This window comes from Miniopterus schreibersii (genome assembly GCF_964146895.1).
Source record: "Miniopterus schreibersii genome assembly, chromosome: 13".
Classification (NCBI taxonomy): Eukaryota; Metazoa; Chordata; class Mammalia; order Chiroptera; family Miniopteridae; genus Miniopterus; species Miniopterus schreibersii.
In genome coordinates this window covers 49,844,308-49,864,818 of record NC_138113.1, presented here as the reverse complement: position 1 = coordinate 49,864,818, position 20,511 = coordinate 49,844,308, and the positions used below count along the sequence as shown (strand labels likewise).

The 20,511-nt window shown below is 40.2% G+C and overlaps 1 protein-coding gene across 1 annotated transcript in view; it reads left to right on the top strand.

Moving 5' to 3' along the window:
• The window catches only part of LOC308566052 (charged multivesicular body protein 3), a 57,209-nt gene extending 42,554 nt beyond the window's left edge, over positions 1–14,655 (top strand). The window contains exons 4-6 of the mRNA XM_081155960.1: positions 3,348–3,469; positions 6,228–6,342; positions 11,845–14,655. Coding sequence (XP_081012086.1) covers positions 3,348–3,469; positions 6,228–6,342; positions 11,845–11,987 — 380 coding nt within the window. The 3' untranslated portion in view covers positions 11,988–14,655. The remainder of the gene's footprint in view (positions 1–3,347; positions 3,470–6,227; positions 6,343–11,844) is intronic.
• The last annotated feature ends 5,856 nt before the right edge of the window (positions 14,656–20,511 follow it).

Sequence of the window (20,511 nt, the reverse complement as noted above, 5' to 3'; positions counted from 1 at the left end):
CTGCACAGTACACGTTTTTTTAAACTACACATGGAACGTTTCCAGTATAGATCATATATCAGGCCACAAAACAAGCCTTGAATAATAAATTTAAGATGATTAGAAGTGTATTTTCTGACTACAATGGCATGAAACTAAACATCTAGTACAGGAAGAAAACTGGGAAAAGACACAAATACACAGATATACAATGCTACTAAACAACCAATTAATCCAAGAGGAAATCAAACAAAAAATCAAAAACTACCTGAGGCAAATGAAAATGAAAGCACAACTTTTCAAAATTTATGGAATACAGTAAAAGCAGATCTACTAGGGAAGTTCATTTCTATGCAGGCCTACCACAAGAAACAAGAAAATTCCCAAATAATCTAATGTTATGCTACTAAGGGAACTAGAAAATGAAGAACAAAAAAACCCAAAGTAAGTAGAAGGGAGGAAATAATTAAGATCAGAGTGGAAATAATGAAATAAAAATTTAAAAACAATATGTCAGTGCAGCTATGAAAAGATAAGCAAAATTGACAAATCTTTAGCTAAATTCATCAAGAAAAAAGAAAACTCAAAATCATAAATGAAAGAAAAGTTTCAACCAACACAAATATACTACCATGGACAACTAAGTGCCAACAAATTTGACAGTCTAGAAGAAATGGATAAATTTCTAGAAGCTTATAACCTTCCATGACTGAAACAGAAAGAAATAATGAATCTAAACAGAGTATTAGTAATGAAATTGAAGCAGTAATCATAAAACTTCCAACAAATAACAAGACTAGACTGTTTCACAGGTGAATTCTAACAAACATTTAAAGAATTAATACCTGTCTTTCAAAAAATTGAAGAGGAAGGAATGCTTCCAAATTCTTTCTATGAAGCAAGCATTAATTACCCCGATACCAAAATCAGACAAGGACATTACAAAAAAGGAAAATTACAGGCCAGTATGCTTGATGAACATAGATGCAGAAATTCTCAACAAAATATTAGCAAACTGGATTCACTAATACATTAAAAGGATTATAGCCCTGGCTGGTTTGGCTCAGTAGTTAGAGCATCAGCACTCAGACTGAAGGGTCCTGGGTTCGATTCTGGCTAAAGACACGTACATTGGTTGCAGGCTCAATCCCCTGCCCTGGGTTGGGGTGCTCAGGGGGCAATCAGTTGATGTGTCTCTCTCACATCAATGTTTCTCTCTCTCCCTTCCACTCTCTGAAAAGCAATGGAAGAACTATAAAGACATTGAAGGAAGAAATTAAAGAAGATACAAATAAATGGAAGGATATACCATGCTCATGGGTTGGAAGGATTAATATTACTAAAATGCCCTTACTACTTAAAGTAATATACAGATTCAGTGCAGTCTTTATCAAAGTATCAATGCCATTCTTCTCAGAACAACTAATCCTAAAATTTTTATGGACCCACAAAAGACCTCAAAGAGCCAAAGAAGTTTTGAAAAAGAGCAACATAAATATTACATTCCCTAATTTTAAACTATACTAAGAAAGCTACAATAATCAAAATAGTATGTTACTGGCATAAAAACAGATATATAGATGTGGAATAGAATAGAGAGCTCAGAAATAAATCCTCACAGTCAATCTACAACAAAGGAGGTAGGGATACACAATAGGGTTAAGACAATCTGTTCTATAAATGGTGTTACACAGATACATGCAAAATATGAAATTGGACCATTTTCTTATACCATACAAAGGTTAAACTTAAAATGGGTTAATGACATAAACGTAAAACCTGAATCCATAAAACTAGAAGAAAACGTCGGCAGTAAAATATCTGCCATCATGCCCTGATCAGTGTTACTCAATGATTAGAGCCACAGCCCACACACTGAAAGTTCGGGGGTTCGATTCCTGTTCGAGGGTATGTACCTGGGTTGCAGGTTCGATCCCCAGCCTCTGTTGGGATGGGATGCAACCAAACGATGTGTCTCTCTCACATCAATGTTTCTCTCTCTCTCACACTCTCCCTCCTTTTCTCTCCCCCTCCCTCTCTCCCTTTCACTCCCTCTAAAAAGCAATGGAAAAAATATCCTTGGGTGAGCATTAACAACAACAAAATCTCTGACATTAGTCTTAGTAATATCTTTTATGTCTCTTCAGGCAAGGAAACAATAGAAAAAAATAAACAAATGGGACTACACCAAACTGAAACATTTTTATACAGGAAAGGAAACCATCAACAAAAGAAAAAGACAGCCAACTGAATGGGAGAAGATATTCACAAATGATACATCCAGTAAGGGGGTTAATATCCAATATCTATAAGGAACTCATACAGCTTAACACCAAAAAAAAAAAAAAAAATCCAGTTTAAAATAGGCAGACGACCTGAGTAGACATTTCTCCAAAGAATACATAAAGATAGGCAACAGACATGAAAAGATGCTCATATAACGCATCATCAGGAAAACAAATTAATGAGCTATCACCTCACACCTGTCTGAATGTCTATCAAAACAACAAATAACAAGTGCTGATGAGGATGTGGAGGAAAGCGAACCCTTGTGTAAATTTGTGTAGCCACTATGATTAACATCGTGAAAGTTCCTCAAAAAATTAAAAATAGAGCTGCCATACGACCCAGCAATTCTACTTCTGGGTATTTATCCAAAGAAAACAAAAACGCTAATTCCAAAATATATTTATACCCCTGTGTTCGTTGCAGTATTATTTATAATAGCCAAGATACGGAAGCAATCTAGGTATCTATCAGTAGGTGAATGGATATAAAAGAACTGGTATGTGATATATATATATATATGCATAGGATCTCAGAATACGGACAGTTTTTCCCTAGCAAGGAACTGTAACCATCTTACATTGACACACACATATATATTCACTGTATCTTATCCTGATTTCTTTCATTTTCCTGAGAACCAGCAGCAGGTTCCTAACAGAGCAGCTGTAGTCCATAGGCTGGTTTGTAACAAGCACTACTTGGGTAGCCTAAAGCCTTCTGTTTTCCAGTGTGGCCCTGGCAAGGTCTAGAGCTGTTCCTCCCATGTGTGACTTAACCTGGATGCCATGGTTATTCCTGGCTGACTTCCTTCCCTAAAAGTCAGCCACAGGCCTTCAGGTCACTCTCCAGATTGGTTAATTGTTGTGCATGCTCTGAAAATTTGCACCGGTGTTAGCAAAGTAACACAGAGTTTAGAAAAGTCAGTTTCTTGGTCAACTAGTGCAGTAATGTATTCTGCAGATACATTAATGGCTTTGGAAATTCACATACTACTGTTCCCTTTTATTAGAATGGCTCATAATTTGACTCATTTTTTCCATCCTGTGTCACATTCTATTGAGCAATCCTTTCTCTTTCAGCTGTTTTGCGAGTGGCTGGTTCCCTGCAGAAGAGCACAGAAGTGATGAAGGCCATGCAGAGTCTTGTGAAGATCCCAGAAATCCAGGCCACCATGCGGGAACTGTCCAAAGAGATGATGAAGGTGACCAGGGACTAACCCTGCATCCCATTCTAAACCACCAAGTGCTGTTCTCAGCAAGTGGCAGGGGCTAGAGCTGGGCTGGGCAGGAATGGACAGACCACTGTTATCAGACACTGAGGACAGAGGAGCAGCTGTTACAGTCAGTTGAAACCCTTTGAGCAGAGCATCACAGAGGCTGGGTCAGATCGCCAGAGTGCCCCTTAGAAGAAGTGAAAGTGTACCCAGAGCTCTAGGGGAGGGGGCATCCAGAGGGTAAGTGTTTAGGATTCAGGGAGCTAGGGTTTACAAGCTCTCACCCGAGTAAGGAAACAGGAAAAGCCCAGGTTCCTCTGCCTGCTCCTGGGGAATGTTAGTGAAGCTGGCATGGGGGGTGGAGTTCTCCCTCCCTCGCCAGAAAACTTTTGGCAATTTTTTTTCTGTAAAGGGCTAGATATTAAATGTAATATCTACTTTGTGGGCCATAGATCTTTGTTATAACCTCTCAACACTGCTTTGTAGTATAAAAACAGCCATAGATAATATGTAAACAAATGAGAGTTACTGTGTTCCAATAAAAGTTTATTTATAACATCAGGGAGTGGACTGATTTGATCCCACAGGCTGTAGTTTGCTGATGCTTGTTTTAGACTAGAAAAGGAGAGGCTGAAAACCAAGTAGAAACCAATAAATACCTTCCATCCCCAGGATTGGGGCCGGGCACAGACCTGTACTGCTGGACAGGGCTCAGAAGGGTATTGTTACTGAGCCCTCTCTCTGCCAGCCAGAGGCACATTACACATTCTGTCCTATGAAGTCCTCCCAGCGACCTTGTGAGCTAGGTATTTTTATCCCCATTTTACACAGGAGGAAACTTAATCTTAAAGTTGCCAGGTAACTTACAAGTAATGTTGGTAGTAAGTGACAGATCTGGGGTTGGAGCACAGATGTCTGACCTTATTGCCTGAGCTGCCTCAGAGGAAGTGATGATAGGAAGTGCCTTGTGCAGGTGCTGATTCATCCTTCAAATGTGTGGCCTGCAAGTCAAGGTTGTATACCTCAAATTCTTGTATGTAATTTGTAAAGCAAGAAATTGTGTCTTCCTTCCTTCTTCCTAGGGAATTTCATTCATGAACTTGAATTATATATAGGGCTCTAGCGCATAGGAGAGAGGAACTGGAGAAGAAAATTGATGGAAAAGAAAAGCATCTTAAAAGCCCAGGGTCCAGGTTTTTGGAATGAGAACTCCTTGGGTAGTAGCAGTAGGTGGGAAATAGGTGTGTCCTTTAAAAGTGGTTTGTCTCATCCCCCAAGTTGGAATGACTTCATGCCTGCTTATTCTAACTTATGTTGCCATCAGAATCTGAGGGAAATCCTTTTTTAGAATCTGGGATCTTTTCCACAACAGTTTCTGAATATTGAAAGTAATACAAATTTGAAGGAAGGCTTGCATGTAGTAGATAATAAGTATTTATGGAATTCATTCAATGATGCATCCCTAGGTACAAACTGAAGCCTCTGATGGGGTGGACGTCCAGCTCCTCAAGGGCAGGGACGTGAACTTAGTCATTTCATTTGGCCTGTCATGTGGCACAGAGCTGATATTTGATGAATGGTTGCTGATTGAATTAATGAATGGCAGCTTCTCCCTCCAGGATATGGAGGACTGTTACAGTCAGGATTCTATTAGGCTCTTTTAAACAGTTAGCAAGTATGTACTGAACCTCTTTTACAATAGCCTCTAGCACTAAGATGACTTCCAGAGGGCTCCACCTGTGTGAGCTTGAATGTGAATTAGTTTGTTCATTTATGTTGGAAGGAAAGGGTCTGAGAATGGGTAGAATATGACACTAGCTAGATCCATGTCATTAAGTCACTTGAGTGGTCCAGGAGCAGAAAGGCAGGGCAGGAGAGAGGGGTTGCTTTAAATTTGATCCCATCAGCATGCTAAGTGAGAGCTGTGCCCTGGCTGAGTACCGGGGAGCCAGGGCTGGAGCTGCTCCATGTGACCTGCTGCTTCTGGAATGATTGGGATTTCAAGGTACAAAGCAAGGGGCTCAGTTGTTGTAGGTTGCAAAGCAGTCAGGTTTTTTCTCTTCTGGCAGCTTCTCAGAAGCCTGAATCCATGCTTTCCTTCTGCTCTACACCACAGCCACTCAGCCCCTTCCTACCTGTTCTGCCAAGGGGTGTCACTTGCGCTTTTTCACATTGGAGGGTGCTCTTCTGACCTTTTGCTTCAAAAACAAATACAGACCCACCAGATTGACCCTATGCCACCAGGTATAACCTGGACATGCTGAAGTAGTCTTCAGGCCTTTCTGGGGTCCCATGAAGCCCCACCGTGCTCTTGGTATTTATCAGAGTGCCTACTATGACTCCAACCAATTTCCATACTGTGTTTCAACTGCACTCACAGATTATATTTGCAGTGTGAGAACAAATGCTTGCCAAGACAAAACAGGGCATTGACTCATCTGTCAGCAAGCTGTTCTCTGAGCACTGCTGTTATGGTGCAGGTTAATTTGTGAAACTCGGCTGATAGACTTTAAAGGCCCACCTCCAGCTTGGTGCTAAATTTGGAGAGCAGTTTCCTTTTGGCTTTTTGCCCTTCTGCAGAGAGGGCAACATCCAGTGTTTCCTGTGTCCAGCAGTCTTGCATGTAGGACCTCAAAAGGGTGGACTGGGTTGGGAGACACTGTAATTCACTGGGCGCTGGCACTTAAAGGTGTCTTTTGAGAACAGACTTAACAGTTGGAAGTGACATGGTTTATTCTGTGTTTAGGCTGGGATCATAGAAGAGATGTTGGAGGACACTTTTGAAAGCATGGATGACCAGGAAGAAATGGAAGAAGCAGCAGAAATGGAAATTGACAAAATTTTGTCTGAAATTACAGCAGGTATGACCCTGACATTCATCCTTTCTCGCCTCCCTTTATGGCCGTTCTTCCTTCATTCATAAACTAGCAGGTAGCTTTTTCTTTAGGCTATAACGCCCATACTTACGCATTTTTAATTTTAGATTATGCAAGTTATTTTTTTAAAAATAAGCACAATATCTATAAACATCTTTTTTAAAACACAGAGGTAAAATTTTTTAAAATTCTAGAGCTTCCAAAGTGGAAAGGTGAAATGTTGGTGCCACAAACTGCATTTGGGAGCTTCAATTGGCATAGAAATTCTGGAAAATAATTTGGCAGTAGCTATCAAAAGCCCTTGACCTAGAAGATTGACTTCTGGGGGCTTACTCTATTAATTAAGGTTGGCTGAATGATTTAACTCAAGGATGTCTATAGTAGTCTTATTTATAATATTGAAAAGTTTTAAAGAAGCTAAATGCCTAACAATATTGTTTGAATCAGTTATGTTATATATGTTTGAATGGAATACATTATAGTTGTGATAGAGAATGTAGAAATATATTGTTGACATGGACATATGTTCACAATATATTATGTGAAAAAAGCCTTGTTATGGAAATACACACTTATGTAAAACTCACACCTATAGAAAAATAGTAGTTATCTCTGAGTGATGGTTAATGAGGTTTATTTGGAATTTTTTTCCTTTGTTTTTTTTAAATTTATTTTTCAGTTACATTTGATATACAATATTATATTAATTTCAGTTGTACAACATAGTGATTAGATAATTCTATGCCTTGTGAAGTGATTACCCTGTCTAGTACCCATCTGACACCATACATATATATATACATTTTTTAAATTTTTACACACTGATTTTTTTAGAGAGAGAGAAAAGGAGAGAGAAGCATCGATCCTATTTATACATTCATTGATTGATTCCTCTTTGTGCCCTAACCTGGGATTGAACCTGCAACCTTGGCTTATCAGGACACCCGTCCAGGGCACATATATATTATTGACTATATTCTCTATGCTGTACTTTACATCTCTGTGACTATTTTTATGACTGGTAATTTGTACTTCATAATGACTTTCACCTTTTCCTCCCATCTGCCCAACCTTCCTTCCATTGTATCTATGAGTTTGTTCCTGTTTTATTTGTTCAAGTACTTTTTTTTTTTACATTGCACATATAAATAAAATCATGTGGTATGTTTCTTCCTCTGTATGACTTATTTCACTTAGCATAATACCCTCCAGATCCATCCATGCTGTTGCAAATGATAAGATTTCATTCTTTTTAATTGCCAAGTAATATTCAATTGTTTATATATCCCACAGCTTTTTTATCCAGTCATCTATTGATGGACACTTATTTTGCTTCCATATCTTTGCTAGTGTATGTGAAATCACCTTCTTTGTCTTTTGTTATAGCCTTTGTTTTAAAGTCTTATTTTGTCTGATACAAGTATTGCTTCCCCAGTTTTTTTAAAATTTCCATTTGCATGAAATATCTTTTGCCATCCCTTTTTTTGTCTTTGTGTGTCTTTCCATCTAAAGTGGGTCTCTTGTCAGCAGCATATGTATAAGTCTTGTTTTTTTATCCATCCTTCTGCCCTTTATCTTTTGATTGAAGCATTTCATTCATTTACATTTAAGTAATTACTGATAGTATATAGTTATTGCCATTTTATTTTTTTCTGATTGTTTTTGCAGTTATCCTCTGTTCCTTATTCTTTTTGCTCTGTTCTCTCGTGTTTTCACGACTTTCTGTAGTGTTGTGCTTGGATTCCTCTCTCTTTATTTCTTGTATATCTCTTATCCATCTTGTAGATCTTGTAGAGTCTTGTAGATCTCTGGTTTGTGGTTACCATATACTTCATAAATACCGGGCTATTGATATAGCAGTCTATTTTAAGTTGGTGGTTGCTTAAATCTGAACACATTAAAAATCACTATTGTTTTACTCACCCCCTCCACACTTATGTTTTTGTCATTTTTTACTTCTCGTGTGTGTGTGTGTATGTGTAACCCTTAGTTCATTGTTGCAGTTACACATGATAATTCTACTTTTGCCTTTTAACCTTTGTACTAGCTTTCTAATTGGTTTCTTTTAATGTTTGCCTTTGTCAGTGGTATTTTTTTTCTTTCCTATATTTTCTTATTCATATTTTTTATCTTTTCCACTTTAAGAAGTCTCTTTAACATTTCATGTAATACTGATTTAGTAGTGATTAACTCTTTGTCTGGGGAACTATCTTCCTTCTATTCTAAATGATAGCCTTCCTGGGTAGAGTAATTGTACTTGTAGGTTTGTGCCTTTCATCACCTTGCATATTTTGTGCCATTTCCTTCTGGCTTGCAATGTTTCTGTTGAAAAATCAGCTGACAGTCTTATGGGGGCCCCCTTGTGCATAACTGCTTTTCTTTTGTACATAACTAACTGCTTTTACTTTTAGATTCTGTCTTTAACTTTTTGCATATTAATTATGATGTGTTTTAGTGTGGCCCTCTTTGGGTTCATCTTGTTTGGGACTCTGCACTTTCTGGACTTGTATGTCTATTTCCTTCAGTTTAGGAAAGTTTTTTGTCATTATTTCTTCAAATAGGTTTTCAATTTCTTTCTCTCTCTTCTCCTTCTGGCATCCCAGTAATGTGAATGTTGTTATGCTTAATGCTAGAAGTCCCTTAAACTATCCTAATTTCTTTTAGTTCTTTTTTGTTTTTGCTTTTACGGATTGGGTTTTTCACTGCTTTGTCTTCCAGATCACTGATTTGATCCTCTGCTTCATCTAATCTGTAGATTCCCACCAGTGTATTCTTCATTTATTGTATTTTTCAGTTCTGACTAGTTTTTTAATGTTTTCTGTCTATATCCTTTTTTCTGTTTTTTATCTCTTCGTTGAAGTTCTCAATGAGTCCATCTGTTTTTCTCCCAAGTTCACTGAGCATTTTTATAACCAGTGTTTTGGACTCTGTATCTTGTAGATTATCTCCATTTCTTTCAGTTCTTTTTCCAGAGTTTTGTCCTAGTGTTTTATTTGGGACATGTTTTTTATCTCCTCATTTTGGCTGACTCCCTGTGGGGCTCAGTGGCACAGTCTCCTTGGTCGTCTGAGCCAGTTGCTCCAGGGGTGTCCCCTTGTGGGTTGCAGTTGGGCCCCAAATGCTGCTAGCATGTCAGTGGTTCAGGTTGACACTCAGGCTGACTGGCTGTGAGTGCTGGCTGCCAGTATAGTGGACAAGGTGTTGTGTGGGGCTCTGGTGCCAGCCAAGTCCAACTTTGAGGTGTGTCAGTTGTGGAGCTGTTTGGGCTCTGGTCTGCTCTGAAGCTGGCCACTAGATTTATTAGGTCTGAGCCTCTTGGGAGTGGCTCTGGTGGACACCAAGGTCAGCCACTGCTTGTGCTGGGCTTGGGGACCACTTGGTAGGAGTTAAAGTGATCTGCATTTGGTTGTTGCTTGCTCTGGGCTTGGAGGTGTTTGAGAGAGGCTACACTGTGAAGCAAGGCTGGCTGCCACTTGTGCCAGGCTTGTGACCCTTTGCTGGATACTACGATGCACGCTCAGGCCGGCTGTGACTTGTGCCTTGCTTGTGGCCACTTAGTTGGAACTACTTTACGGGCCACAGCTGAATGCTGCTTATGCCAGGCTTGGGGCTACCTGATGGGAGTTAAAATGTATGTTGAGACCTACCACTTGTGCTGGTCTTGGGATTGCTTGATAGGAGCTACAGTGCATGTTGAGGCCAGCCATCACATGTGTGGGCTTTGCAGACCTTTGAAATAGTCTTCAGTGCAAGACTAAGGCGCCCACCACTCATATGAGGTGTGCAGATCTGGGGGAAAGTCTGTAGCTTGAGCCGAGGCAGGCTGCTTGTGTAGAAGAGCTACTGGAAGAGGTTCAGGCCAGGCAAGGGACTTGGGTGGGGCAGGGTTTTGGTATCACCTAGGCAAGGTGAATGGTGTTAGCCAATTTAAAGGAGAGCATAGATTTGATACCTTCCAGCACTTCTGTCTCCTGGAGAGAATTGTCTCCTCCCCTGCCCCTCCAGCTCTTGCCCTGAAGTTCGTCAATTTAGTTCCTTGCCACATGTCCCTGATGCTTTTCAAGCTACTGCCCCTCTGCTGGAGCTCAGAGCAAGTGAATTTGTGAGTGAGTGAGTCTGTGTGTGGGCCCTTTATGATCAGCTCCTCCGTCTCTACCAGCCCTTTTTGTTTCTCTGAAGCAGTCCCTGCTGATTTCATAGCCTGATATTATGGAGACTCCCCTCCCCAGGCTGGAAAGCCTGTTTTGTGGCTCCCCAGGGAAGGCCTCTGCAGCCAAGATACCCCTCCCATTTATTAATGGCCCCACCATGGTTGTGAGATATGCCCATTTCACATCTTTGCCCCTCCTACCAGTCTTCACGTTGCTTCTCCTTTATATCTTTATACATATCCTCAGTTATAGGAATTCTGTTCAAGTGGTTCTCAGTGATGGTTCTATAATTCAGTTGTAGTTTTGATGTGATCATGGGAGGAGGCAAGTATAGCATTTATCTAATCTGCCATCTTGATCAGAAGTTGAGTTTTTAATCTTTGTTTTTACTTCTGGATTTTCTGAGTTGTGTTTTTGTGTGTGTGTGTGTGTGTTTTAATATATCTTTACTGATTTCAGAGAGAGGAAGGGAGAGGGAGAGAGAGAGATAGAAACATCAATGATGAGCAAGTTATTGATCAGCTACCTCCTGCATGTCCCCTCACTGGGGACCAAGCCAGCAACCTGGGCATGTTCCCTGATCAGGAATCAAACTGTGATCTCCTGGATCGTAGGTCAGTGCTCAGCCCCTGAGGCACACCCAACAGGCATGGATTTTCTGAGTTTTATGTTTGATAAAAAATATAATTGGTGAGATTTAATTTTTATTTGTTTTAATTTGGGGGGATAAGAAGACTAGTTACTCCATACTCCAGAAAAACATCGTATGAAGATTTAGAAACAATTTAGTTAGATTTGAAATCTTCATGAACCTTGAAAATTAAGTATTCAATAGTGTTTAGGAATTTAGATCAAGATCTTCAAAACCAAAATTCTTTTTTTAAAAATTTAATCTAATTTTAAATTTTCTATCATCATTTATCCTCTCCATGCTCTCTTCCACCTCCAGCCATCCCCCACCCCCTGCAATCACCACACTGTTGTCCATGAGCTCTCTTTTTTAATTTTTGCTCAATCCCTCCACCACCTCTACCCACCCCGCCACCAGAGCTCTCTGCCTGCTCTCTGTCTATGAGTCTGTCTCTATTGTGCTTGGTAGTTCAGTTTGTTCATTCAGAACCAAAATTCTTAAAATCAAAATCTTTACAGTTATTAGGACTTTGGTATCATTACAAGTTGGTATTTGCACATTTGTCACCGTGAACAAAACCTCACCAAAACAGCTTGTTTTATTGTCCCTTCTCTGTCAGACTGGTCCAGGTATGAAAGGCAGGGAAGATGATGGGCCACATCCTTAATCCAATATTTTGTTGACCTGTTCACTGTTTCTTTTCAGGGGCCTTGGGCAAAGCACCTAGTAAAGTGGTTGACCCCCTTCCCGAGCCTGAAACTCCAGGAGCAACAGCCGCCTCAGAAGATGAGGAAGAAGAGGAGGCCCTGGAGGCCATGCAGTCCCGGCTGGCCACGCTCCGCAGCTAGGGCCACCCATCTGGGCCCTCAAGCTCTGCTCATGACCTGTCCACCAGGTGTGCGCGCACTCCTCTGAAACAGCCGCTATTTATGTATCTCTTGCACTACACCTTTGCGTTCTGGAGGTTTCCTTCACTCTGCAGAGGCTTTGGGGTCTCAAAGGATTGTTCTTGAGACATGGTGTAATAAATGCATTATTTTCAGGAGCAGAAACAAGTATCTTTTCGGAGGGACAGCAAAAAATTTGGTCTTCTTGCAAGACACTTCTGAGAATAGAGTTCATTGCCTGAATGTTGAGGACTCTGTACATTATTTTGTCTGTAGAACACTGTATAAATGGAGGATTTTAATAAATTTCTGCTTTAACACTTGGTCTTGTTTTAGATTGCCATGTGCAGTGAGCTTTCCAGGTGTTTGCTGTGCCAAATTATTTCATATGTGGCCTTGGAAAGAAAGGCATGAGACTTAGAAGCTCAGGAGAAGGAAGGGGGCTTCTCCTCTGTGGATACTCCTCCCCAGCCTTCACAGACATGGTATAGGAGCCACTTTGTAATTTTTGTCATCTGTTTAACTAAAAAGATGCTTGGGAATTATGACCCTTTGTCCTGTTTGGATGGCTGTTATATGTCTTGAAGGGTGTGTGAATGGGGGTGAGGGGCAGGTAGGTGGGCTTCTCTTCCCTTCCTTCCCATTGCAAGTTGTACCCAGAGCAGACAGCTATGAGATTAGGACCTTTTCTCTGATTGCCTGTCACTGCACTGAGCTGTTTGTCTTGGATGCATGGGATATAGGCTTACCCATAAGTGCTTTCTTAAAACCAGGGGCTGACCAGTGAGAGGCTTGGTGTGGTCATGCATTATAATAAACTCTCACACATCTGAAATATTCCTAAGTTGCATTTATAAATAATTCAGCAGTAGCAATATATATTTGTGTTTGATGGTTTATAAAGCTCTTTGTTTGACATATGTGATGTCATTCAGTCTTCACAAATGAGGAAAACAGCTCACTTTGCACAGCTGGGATTCAACCCAGACCCCTGTGATCCAAGCCCTATGTATAGTAAGCCAGGCAGGAAAAAAACCAACCACTCATCACAGGTTGGTTTTTGTGGATTGTGTAGAGAAATCCTGAAGTCTCAGATGTCACTGCACTGAGGCCCTTCCAGTCTCATTATGCAAAATGGAAATCTTGAATCCAGGGACTGTCTTATCACTCTTGATTTTATCTTCAGGATCTACTTTGTTTTTTAAGTAAACATTTCTTAGAGCAGTTTTAGGTCCATAGCACAATTGACTGGAAAATACAGAGTTGCCATATACCTCCTGCCCCAACACATGCACAGACTTCCCCACTTTGTGTATTGACATCCCCACCACAGAAGTACATTTGTTACAGAAATCATACAGTATGTAGCCTCTTCAGATTGGCTTCTTTCAATTACTAATATGCATGTAAGTTTCCTTTATGTCTTTTGATGGCCTAGTAGCTCATTTCTTTTTATTGCTGAATAATATTCCATTGTTTGGATGTAACACACCATCCATTCAGCCACCGAAGGACATCTTGATTGCTTTCAAGTTTGGGCAATTATGAATAAAGTTGTAAACATCCACGTGCAGGTTTTTGTGTGAACACACGTTTCAACTCCTTTGGGGAAATACCAAGGAGCACGACTGTCTTCCAAAGTGGCTATATCATTTTGAATTCCTACCGACAATGGATGAGAGTTCCTACTGCTCTACATTCTTACCAGCTTTGGTGGTAGTGTTTTGGATTTTGGCCATCTTAATAGTTGTATAGTGGTATCTCATTGTTTTAATTTGCAGTTCCCTAATGACATAATGTTGAACATCTTTTCATGTGTTTTTTTGCCATCTGTAGATTTTCTTTGGAGACGTATCTGTTTAGGTCTTTTGCTCATTTTTTTTCTTTTGTTTTTTTCATCATCGTTTATTCCCCCCTACCCTCTCTCACGCCCCCTACCCCCCAAACCCCGCAATCACCACACTGTTGTCCATGTCCATGAGTTCTCTTTTTTTTTTTCTTTTTTGCTGAATTACTCTGCCTATTATTTAATTGGGTTGTTTGTTTCCTTATTATTGAGTTTTAAGAGTTCTTTGTGTACTTGGGATAATAGTTCTGTATCAGATCTGTGTTTTGCCAACATTTTCTCCCAGTCGGTGGCTTCTCATTCTCTTCACATTGTCCTTCATAGAGCACAAGTTTTTAATTTTAATGAAGTCCAGCTTACCTATTATTTCTTTCATGGTTGTGCCTTTGGTGTTGGATCTTAAAAGTCGTCACCATACCCATGGTCACCTAGATTTTTCTCCTATGTTATATTCTAGGAGTTTTATAGTTTTGTATTTTACATTTAGGTCTGTGATCCATTTTGATTTAATTCTTAAGAATCACTTAAGGTCTTTGTGTAGATTTTTATTTTTACATGTGGATGTCCAATTGTTCAATACCATTTGTTGAAAAGACTGTCTGTGCTGCATTTTATTATCCTTGCTCCTTTGTCAGAGATCAGTTTTCTGTATTTGTGTGACCTATTTAAGGGCTCTCTGTTTGCTTCATTGGTGTATTTGCCTATTCTTTCTCCAATACCACAGTTTTTGTTTTTCACTCTGTTGATTAATGTAGCTTTATAGTAAATGTTGAAGTGAGCTAGCGTCAGTCCTCCAGCTTTGTTTTTCTCGTTCAGTATCGAGTTCGCTCTTCTGTATTTTACTTCTTTATACAAACATTAGAATTGATTTGTCGACATCCACAAATTAACTTGCTGGGATTTTGATTGGGATTGCAGTGAATCCATAAATCAAGTTGAGAAACATTGACTTATTGACAGGATATAGTTTTATGATTGCATGTATCTGGCTAGTTTATTTATAGCATGACATTGGAATTAAATGCTCATAATCCCTGGGCATTTTGGTGGTTAATCAGAATTTATCCAAGTGGATGGATGGACAGTCAGAATAAATAATGACAGCCACTGTTCCAGCCATTCAAATAAAATGATCTAAATGTAGGGCTTGTTTTAATTGTTTGAAGAGGTTCTATATTCTTCATTCCTGCTTTGAGGCAAGGGAAAGAATATTGTTGGCTCATTGTCATGTTTATATTCCATTTCCCCTCAGTACTCTATTGGGCATCATTGGAAACAAAGGTGAGTCAGATACTCTCCTGGCCCTGAGAGGGTCCACAAGCTGGGAAGGGAAATAATGGTGTAAACAACTGAAATCAAAGTTTCCCTCTATACTCAGGGCCTCAACTTAGATCCAGCACTGGTGGCACCGGCATTAACTACAGACTGAATTTATTTGGTGCCCCCCTAAAAAAACTAAACAATTTTAAGGGTACTGAGAATAGCATTCCACACCACCAACTCATTTGTTTTTAAACACAGCTTGCTTTGTAAAAATCACTGTGGTGATCACCCAGCAGTTCACTCTAGGTAGATTGTAACCTCTCCCCATGTCATCTGCCAAAGATGATAGATGTGAGTGCGCACAGCTCACGTGGCCTTAGGCCCCTTGTCTTGCATATTTCCAGGTGTGCCTCAGAAATCCTGCACAGGAGGGGTTTTGACTCATATTTGTTCTCAATTAGTACTAGTCATGCTGCCTCTTCACCTCTCCCTGACACCCAGCCCCATAACTGTGGCTATGGAAACAGCTGTAAAACAGAAAGCTTTCAAAGCTCGAAGAACTGGGACCTTTTTTCTTGTCCTATCAACAGATGCTCTTCAAACTCTAATATGCATTACCAATTAGAAAGGCTCTTAAGTGAAATAAACTTGGGAAGTGTTTGGTTAAAGTAAACATAAAGCAGGTTTCTTTACAACTTTTCAGAGCCTTTCATATACTTTTTCCAAATTCATTTGGCCACAACAGTTTCTTTTAAGATACCAGAATTAACATTTTCTAGCTACTGAGCCATTTCAGAAATGCGAGTCTAAACCTCAGTAGGGAAATACCCTTTTTTAAGCAAAGAAAGTTCTACACATAATTAATTATAGTTTTAACATATATATTTATAGAGTGATGTCAGCAAAATTGTGGAGTAGACAGCTCCAAACACCCACCCCTCCAAAGAAACACTGAAAAAAGAACCAAAAATGTCAGAACCAACTTTGTCAGAACTCTGGAAAAACAAAAAGTTCACACTATCCAAGTGAATGCTGTATTAAGAAAAAAACTTAAAAACAGAAAGTTTGTGGCGTTTTTACTTGTCCTTGCCCCACCTGTTCCCAAGCTCGGCAGCAGTCTTGAAAACAGCAGCCCACATTATCAGTGTGGGACCCTGGTTCCTAGTTCCAGAGGAACGGAGCAGACCTCATTCACAAATTATGTTCGTCTACTCTAACCTGTTTAGGGGTCATCCTGAACAACTAACCCGAGGTGCTCATCCTCAGTTTGCCTGTCCTGGAACTTAGGGTGGAAAAGCAGCAGTCATTGCTTGAAAACATGTTAAGGAAATTTTTTTAATGTGCTCCCTCTGGGAGCACGCCCTTGCCATTCCCATTCCTCTCATTCCCCCATAGGCACGCATCTCCTAAACTCCAAGGGACCCCACAACACTTGCAACCAGGGGAGCAGTGGGCAACGGCAGCTCAATCTGGGCTAACCCCCTAAACCTGTCTCCAAGGCCCCCTTTTTTCTAATTTTCCTGTTGCTTCTATGCTAAGCCCTACCTTGTTTCACTGTCCCTAGCTTTAATAAATGGCCCATCTGAGGGTGCTTTTGCTGTGGCCAGTAAATTCTTGCTTGCTGTGATGGAAAAAAATCCCCAGCAACAACAGAAGGAAAACCAGGCAGAGGGTTTCTCTGGGATACTAGAGCATTCAAAAGCATCTGTATACTGGGGAATTTAGAAAGCCACATGCATGTCCAGGACAGGAAATACGCTCAGAAGAGATGTGACAAGACCCTAAACATTCACTATGGCTGATATATAGGATGTGAGGTAGAATGATAAATGGTCTGATTAAGTGCTTAAAGACTGCCCAGCACAGAGTCACTCCATAAAGACTGGGAAGGGTGGTATTGTTTGTTTTTTCAAGGTCCTGGCATTCAAGGAAATCTCAAAACACTGACTGAACACAGCTAGGCTTTTAACAATCAAGAACAGCAGACCCTGGGGAAGGGGGAAATTCTGAATTCTGGAATATCCAAATGTCCGGTTTTCAAGAAGAAATATCACAAATTATACAAAGAAACTGGAAAGTGTGGTTCATTCAAAGGAAAAAAAATTACAGAAACCATGCATAAGGAAGCCCAGACATTGTACTCCCTAGACAAAGACTTTAAACCATCTGTTTTCAATATGCTCAAGAGGTAAAGAAAACCAGGAAAACAATGTATGAACAAAATGAGAATATCAATAAAGAGAATTTTAAAAAGGAACCACAGAGCCCTGGCAAGGTGGCTCAGTTGGAGTGTTGGCTTGTACACCAAAAGGTGGTGGGTTCGCTTTCCGGTCAGGGCACATACCTAGGGTGTGGGTTTGATCCCTGGTCAGGGCGTGTATGGGAGGCAGCCGATCAATGTTTCTCTTTCACATCAATGTTCCTCCCTCCCTCCCTCCCTCACTCCCTCTCAAAATCAATGGAAACATATCCTCAGTGAGGACTAAAAAAAAAACACAAAAAACAATTTCTGGAGCTAAAAGGTACAATAACTGAAATGAGAAGAAAAAATACACTAGAGGGTTTACCATTAGATTTGAGCAGGCAGAAGAAAGAATCTGTAAACTTGAAGGTAGAACAATTTAAGTAAACTTTGCAGATTGAGCTAGAAGATACCCAAGCATCTATTCTTAGGTTCCAGTCATAATCTTCCCTGCCCCTGTATTAGTCATCTGTGTCTGCATAACAAATTACCTAAAAAGATCAGAGTGGCCCGGCCGGGCGTGGCTCAGCGGTTGAGCGTCAACCTGGGATCCAGGCGATCGGGGTTTGATTCCCAGTCAGAGCACATGCCCAGGTTGCGGGCTCGATCGATGACTCTCTCATCATTGGTGTTTCTATCTCTCTCTCCCTTTCCTTTCCTTTCTCTGAAATCAATAAAGATATATTTTTTTAAAAAACAAAACAAAAAACAATAAAAAGATCAGAGTGGAAATAAATGAAATTGGAAATAGAAAAATAGAGAAAATCAACAAAACCAGAAGATGGTTTTATGAACAGATCAACAAAACGAATCTTAACCTAGATTGACTGTAAGGGGGAGGAGAGAAAGAAGGAGAGAGCAGGACTCATTACTAAAACCAGAGGGGACATTGCTACCAACTTTACACACATGTAAAGGATTATAAGAGAATAATACTATGCCAACAACTTGGATAACTTAGATGAAATAGGCAAATCCCTAGAAACACACCAACTACCAGAACTGAAACTCTGAATGGATCTATAACAAGGAGACAATTAGTAGTAATAATAATAATAATAAACTCCCAACAAAGAAAACCTCTGGACCAGATGACTTCCCTGGTAAATTCCACCAAGTGTTGAAAGAATTAGCACCGATCTTTCTTAAACTCCGCCCTTCCCCCCAAAAAAAGTTAAGAAGGAACTTTACCTAACCTGTTCTATAAGACCAGCAATACCTCTACACCAAAGCCAAAGATACTACAAGAAAATAAGACTACAAATATCCCTTATGGGTATGGCTGCAAAATCCTCAACAAAATACCAGAAAATTAAATCCAGTGGCATCTTAAAAGGTTTATAGACCATGACCAAGTGAAATTTATCCCAGGAATGCAACAGTGTTTCAACATACGAAAGTCAAATATACCATACTGATAGAACAAAGGGGGAAATGCAAGGTCATCTCAATTGATGCAAAAAGGGCATTTTTCAAAATCCAACACCCTTTTAGGAAAGAAAACACTTAGAGGGAAACTCCCTAAACATGATACAGGACATGTATGAAAAACACACAACTAACATCATACTCAACAGTGAAAAACTGAAAGCTTCCCCCCAATTAAGGTCACAAACAAGACAAAGATGCCTGCTTCCACTACTTTTATTCTACATGGAACTTGAAGTTCTAGCCAGAGCAATTTAGCAAGGTAAAGAAATTAAAGGTACTCAGATTGAAAAGGAAGATGGAAAACTATCCCTTCTCACAGATGACATGCTCTGATGTAGAAAACTAAAAGTTACACACACAAAACTATTGGGAGTTGATAAATTAAGCAAAGCTGCAGGATACAAAATCATGCAACAATCAGTTGCATTTCTATAGCAATGAACAATCCGAAAAAATTAAGAAAACAATTCCACTTTCAATAGCACCAAACAATACAATACTTAGGAATAAATTTTTACCAAGGAGGCACGAGACTTGATCACTGAAAATTAAAAATTATTTTTGAAAGAGATCAGAGAGGACACCAACCAGTAGGTAATTATTTTGCAATATATAAATGTATCAAACATGCACATCTTAAACATACACAGTGCAATATGTTAGTTATATCTCAATAAAGCTGGGGGATGGAGAAGACACCAACAAGTGGAAAGGTATGTTCATGGATTACAAGACAATATTGGTAAATGGCAATACTGTTCGAAGCAATATATATAGTTTCAGTGTAATCTATATCAAGAGCCAGGTGACTTTTTTTTCTTTCCAGAAATAGAAACACCCAAAATTCATATGGAATTTAAAGGGACCCTGAGTCCAAAACAATCTTGAAAAAGAAGAATAAAGTTAGAGGACTTCATTCTTGATTTTAAATGAGTCAACACAGTGCAGTTCTGTCGGATATTTTTACTAATGAAATCGATTGAGAGCCTAGAAGCAAACCCTCCCATCTGTGGTCAGAAACAACTGGGTGCCGAGACCGTTCAGTGGGGAAAGAACAAGATCTTCAACAAACGGTGCTGGAAAATGGGCTATCCGTATGTTTAAAAAAAGAAGTTTGACTCTTCACACCACTTACAAAAATCCATAGTGTATCAAACCTAAACGTAAGAGTTAAGCTATAAAACTTAGAATAAAACATAACAGCAAACCTCATTGTCTTGGATTTGGCAGTGGTTTCTTAAATATAACACCTAAAGCACAGTTAAAAAAAAAAAAAAAAAGGCCCTGCCCAGCCTGCTGGCCAGCCTGGCCCAGGCCCCGACGGGCCCCGACGGGCGGGCTGCCCCAGGAGGCGGGGAGGGGGCGCTGGGCCGGCCGGCAGGCGGGCGGCGATGCCTCACTTCTTGCGCTGCCTCCAGGTGCACCCAGGGGGCGCGCGGTCGGGCCTGGCCGCCTTCAGGCCCCGGGTCCGGCCAGGTGCCAGAAGTGGGTGGAACATTGTAGGAGAGCAGACTCAGAAGATGAAACACCGATCAACTAAATAAACGTCATGGATTATGTGCCAAACGCTTTGAGACCTCTGTGACCTGTCGAGCTAGCCCGTATGGGACAGTTCGAGATCATGCGACACCAACAGTAATAGTTGATCTGACCAGTCATTTGAACAATCCACAGACCTGGAGGAAGACCTTTTCCCTTTAACC